The sequence below is a fragment of the Penaeus japonicus genome, unplaced genomic scaffold (genome assembly GCF_977035675.1).
Source record: "Penaeus japonicus unplaced genomic scaffold, GWHDUDI00000001_assembly GWHDUDI00000030, whole genome shotgun sequence".
Classification (NCBI taxonomy): domain Eukaryota; kingdom Metazoa; phylum Arthropoda; class Malacostraca; order Decapoda; family Penaeidae; genus Penaeus; species Penaeus japonicus.
In genome coordinates, this window is record NW_028234432.1 from 4,198,352 (window position 1) to 4,203,351 (window position 5,000).

Below are 5,000 nucleotides of genomic sequence, written 5' to 3' on the forward strand. Positions count from 1 at the left end.
AAAACGATTTGTTTCAGGTGAAGCAGATATATCCCGAGCGACTTTTCCACTGGCTGCCCCTGGCCACCATTCTGATCTCCGTGTTTTTCTGCCTCGCCTTCTGGTTCGTGGGGTTCACAAGGCTTATCAACGTCGAAACCTTGAAGAAGGAGTGGCCGTTTTTCGCGTTGATGTTCTTTTACCTCACGCTCCCTTGCCTCACGACCGTATTTTCTCTCATTTTCATCCGGTGGCTGACCAAGGTATACCGATCCCTCGCCGAATTCTGCGCAAAGAGCGCCTCTTCGTGGGATGCGCAGAAGATCCGAGAGGTGACCATCTATGCAGACAAACTGCAAGACATCTTCGGGCAGCTGAGCGGGGGATTCCTCCGCTACACCCTAGGAATGAACATGCTGGTGGTCGTCATGAGCGCCATCGTGTGCGTGGCCAAGGTTCTCCAGGGCTTCAACATGATCATTTACGTCGAACCTCTGGCCACCGACATCAGCATCATGGTGGCGCTCTGCCATGGTAGCGCTAAGCTTACGAATGAGGTACAGTGCTGTTGTCCCGTTAGTTCTAATTTGTTCCGAGATATTTCACAGGCAATGCAATTTCGTGATGTCCTTATTCGTGATAGAGCAAGTTACACGGTGCACTGCCTAATCCAGTGATTCGGACGATATTCAAGAGCTTCTTGATGAAGGGGAGGATAGGAGTGGCAGGACTGATTATGATATGGAGTGCAATGCTATTTGTCTTTATGTTGTACCAATAATGTCATATTTTGAAATCTGGCTTAAGGCACTGATCCATTTTCTTAGATATTAAAAAAAACAAACTTGTTGTTATCTAAGTGGGTGAAATACGATTAATTTAATGCTGGGAGGAAGGTTGAGATAGACTGAGATAGAGAGTCACTTGTAAAAGGAAACTGAGACATTGCCGATAACTCTGGCCATTCTGCCGTCAGTATGACAGGCTGATGCAGACACTGAAGGAGGAGGTGCGAGCTAGGCAGGCGCGCGGATGGGAGCACTCGAGCGAAGAAGCACAGGCCTACCAACACCTCCTTGCACTACGAGAAAATCTACGGGAAGCGCCTCCGCAGGTGCAGTGTTTTCTCCAGGGTAAATAATGGGAAAACGAGCTCATAAATATGCTCATAAATATAAAGGGGTGTCTGGCTATATATCTCTAGGAATGAAGCGGAGAAGTCATTCTAAGGGATTCAAACGAATGCTTACCCATTTTGAATATGTATTGTTATTCGAGTAGACTGAGAAAATAACTACCGCTACTAAATTGTTAGAGCCATGACGTACAGTTAGAAAAATAGATCTGAGAGTTATTGAAATATCCATTGCTTTGTCAAAATGCAATGTCGCTTCACCGTGTTTAGTAGTTTACATTTCTTTCCGCTCTTGCCCTTTTCGATTGCCTTTTGACAATGGCTTCTATCAAGTGATGTTGATAATGAGGATGATGATCTCAGAGGAGGAGGATAAGGATATCAGTGATAACGAAAAAGTAGCAATACTACTAATGATGATGATGATTATTATCATCTTTAAAATAATAACAAAATCAAAAATAATAGTAATTATAACATCAATACTGATAACTAATAATGATGATAATAACAGTGATTACAGTAATAATGATATGATACAAACGGTAATGCTAATGATAATAATTATCCTTATCATCATCATTATCGTGATCATCATCATCATCATCATCATTGTACCCTCTTAAACCTTCCCCTTACACTTCCCTTGCAGGTGGTCACCTTCGGGGATTATCACGTGAGCTACGGGCTGCTGGTCACTGTGCTGGGCTTCACCATGTCCTACGCCGTGCTCGTCGACCAGGTCATGCGGCGGTCATCCCCGCTGGAGACACAGGCCTGCCCTTGACCCTGTGGCGCCGGGATGCTTTAAGACTTTTTTGTGTACATACATGCGAACGTCTGTGTACACAAACGCACATATCAAAAGTTATTTTCAGTCCGAGTAAAAATGAGACTGGCACCAGGACAAGTGCATTAACGTACCTGCAATATTTAGTTTAAAAAGTGACTGTTGCAGTCTTATCAAATTGCAAATTGATTAGAATTTTTGCAGGTAATGATAGTGTATCTTTGATTAAATTCGGTATCTGAATGGAAGTCTCTCTCTTTCTCTCTCTATCTATATCTATCTATCTATCTATCTATCTATCTATCTATCTATCTATACATATATATATATATATATATATATATATATATATATATATATATATATATATATACATACAAACACACAGCGTCAAGAGAAAGAAAGAAACCGCGCGAAATAAAGGTGCAAAGGTCAGGTCAAAAAACTTTAAAGGCCCATTTCTCGGAATCGTATTTTTCTGCGTTTTCTTTCGATTTTTGTTAAAAGAAAGAGTTGAGAAAATTATAACCAGATTATAGACATATGATGATATTATATGTATAATTAAATCATAATTATATATAATATTATATATGTATAATATTATATATATAGTGGAAAATTATAACTAGATTATAGACTTTTACAAAAACAAATAACATTTATCGCAATAAAACTAAAAGAAAATTTAAAATCCTAAACTATTACTCGTTCAGGAATTTACGTATTTAAAGTCTTGTTTTTGTCACCGTTAGAATTTCATGACAATGGCTATTCGGATTTTAGGATTTTTTAAAGGTTGAATTCTTTACGCTTTATATCTTCGTTCTTGTTTCAAACTTTCTGAAACTCGGTGATTAACATATCTTAATTAATGAGTATGTGTAGCTATTATAAAATCACGAAAAAACCCCCTCCCCTCCCCCCTCCGATGATAGCCTTACCAGATATCAGATATAATTAAAGATTTCTCCAATTTTCCTCGCATTGCGAATGCTAGCTGTCCCTGATGTTGCTCGTGCATTTCCACTCCCTTCCATGCCCACGACCGAATAGCATTCATTCCGACGCCCATAGCTTCCTTCCAGCCCCTGCTCGCGGCGGGCGAAGCGGGCGGGAGGGGGCGGGTGAGGCGGGCGAGGCGGGCGTGAGGGCGGCACCACCAGCATAGTCGATTCTTCGCAATCATTCACGCAGTCCTCCTCTCTACATCGATTAAGGTCTGCACTGCCGCGCTAACCGACCGCATGGCTCAACCGTCAAATACCATGATATCGACTGTAAATACAACGGGCGATGAAGAAGCGTACTTTTCAGAAAGGTTAACACACGAATATTTAAGTATGTTGTGCGAGTCCATCACTCAACCACACTGATTTGTAAAGACATCTGTCGGTTTGGTTCTATTCATTTCACTTCTGAGTAGAAAAACATATCATGTCAAAATGCATCTGGAATGCAAATATCATCTGAAATATTCACACACACACACACACACACACACACACACACACACACACATATATATATATATATATATATATATATATATATATATATATATATAAATGTATGCATATAATAAAATAATATATTGTATATAAGTATATTTATGTATAAGTATATGTATATGTATATGTATATGTATATATATATATATATATATCCAAAATAAAAGTTATTTCTCATTTGTTCTAAGATATTTCACAGGCAATGAAATTTCGTGAGCTTCTTGTTTAAGGGGAGGATAGGAGTGTCATGGTGGCAGGACTGATTATGATAGGGAGTGCAATGCTATTTGTCTTTATGTAGTACCAGTAATGTCATATTTTGAATCGGATTCTTATGATAGACCTTTGTGTACAGAAAGACTACTTTCACTTGTCTTGGACTAAATTTACTCATTCATTCAGTGCTGAATAGATGCTTCCAAATTTTGTTCAGATTAGCATTCCTTCAACCTAGAAATTCAATTCTTAGAATCATTCTTTTTGTAAAATAAGTATTCTTTAGCTGTCATGCAAAAACACATTAGTTTATTTTAAAACAAGATGCTGTGCCCAAATCTAATTAACTATAGTGTAGATCTTAAACTACCATACTATGGATACACAAGCTTTGTCTTCCGGAAAGAACTACATAAACTGCTCAACTACCAATACCCACAGATCCATTTCAGAACTATTTTCACCAATTCCAGAGCCATTCGTTCAAAAATATCTAAGCTCCAATGAATTTTACTCTTACGGTCTAATGCTAGATATACAGGTTCATCAATAAGGAATCTAGAATTGAGATACTGCTAGCATAAAGGGCCTCGTATCGGACCAATATTGCGTCCGTTATCCTCGCCTAAGTAATCATTAATCCGAAGAAATCCAAAGAAAACTAAACATACAAAAAAATGGAGGACTTCATGCTTCGGAAAGCAAAGGAAATGGTCTAAATATTTGGAATCATTTTTGATTAAATAAAGGAAACAATATCTAAATAACAACGAAAGTGCAGATACTCTTTACACTGATTATTTTTATTTTTTTTCACTTGTTACAAAACCTTCACTTTTCAAACCCTCACGCTCACAGACGTGGCGCCACCTACACCGGCCATCCACTCATTCAAACTACTCTCTATGTATGTTTTTTTTCAATGTATTTACTGAATTGTATTGTTAATGTACATAGATTTTTTTTTTCAATTTGTGATTTCTTTGTATATGCGATTTGATGATGTTACTCTATACGTATGTATGTATATATATATATATATCTATATAAATATTATCTATATATATATATATATATATATATATAATATATATATATATATATATAAATATACATATATATGTATATATATATATATATATATATATATATATATATATATATATATATATATATATATATGTGTGTGTGTGTGTGTGTGTGTGTGTGTGTGTGTGTGTGTGTGTTGTGTGTTTGTGTGTGTGTGTGTGTGTGTGTGTGTTGTGTGTGTGTGTGTGTGTATGCATGTATATGTATATGTATGTATATGTTTATGTGTGTATATGTATATATATGTATATACATACATACATATATGTATATGTGTATG

General features: G+C 37.0%; 1 protein-coding gene across 1 annotated transcript in view; it reads left to right on the plus strand.

The window, feature by feature from the left end:
- Window positions 1-2,056, plus strand: part of LOC147468129 (uncharacterized) — a 2,678-nt gene extending 622 nt beyond the window's left edge. The window contains exons 1-3 of the mRNA XM_086554663.1: window positions 1-536; window positions 956-1,093; window positions 1,767-2,056. The exon at window positions 1-536 is cut by the window's left edge and continues 622 nt beyond it. Coding sequence (XP_086410789.1) covers window positions 1-536; window positions 956-1,093; window positions 1,767-1,901 — 809 coding nt within the window. The 3' untranslated portion in view covers window positions 1,902-2,056. The remainder of the gene's footprint in view (window positions 537-955; window positions 1,094-1,766) is intronic.
- Window positions 2,057-5,000: the final 2,944 nt, after the last annotated feature.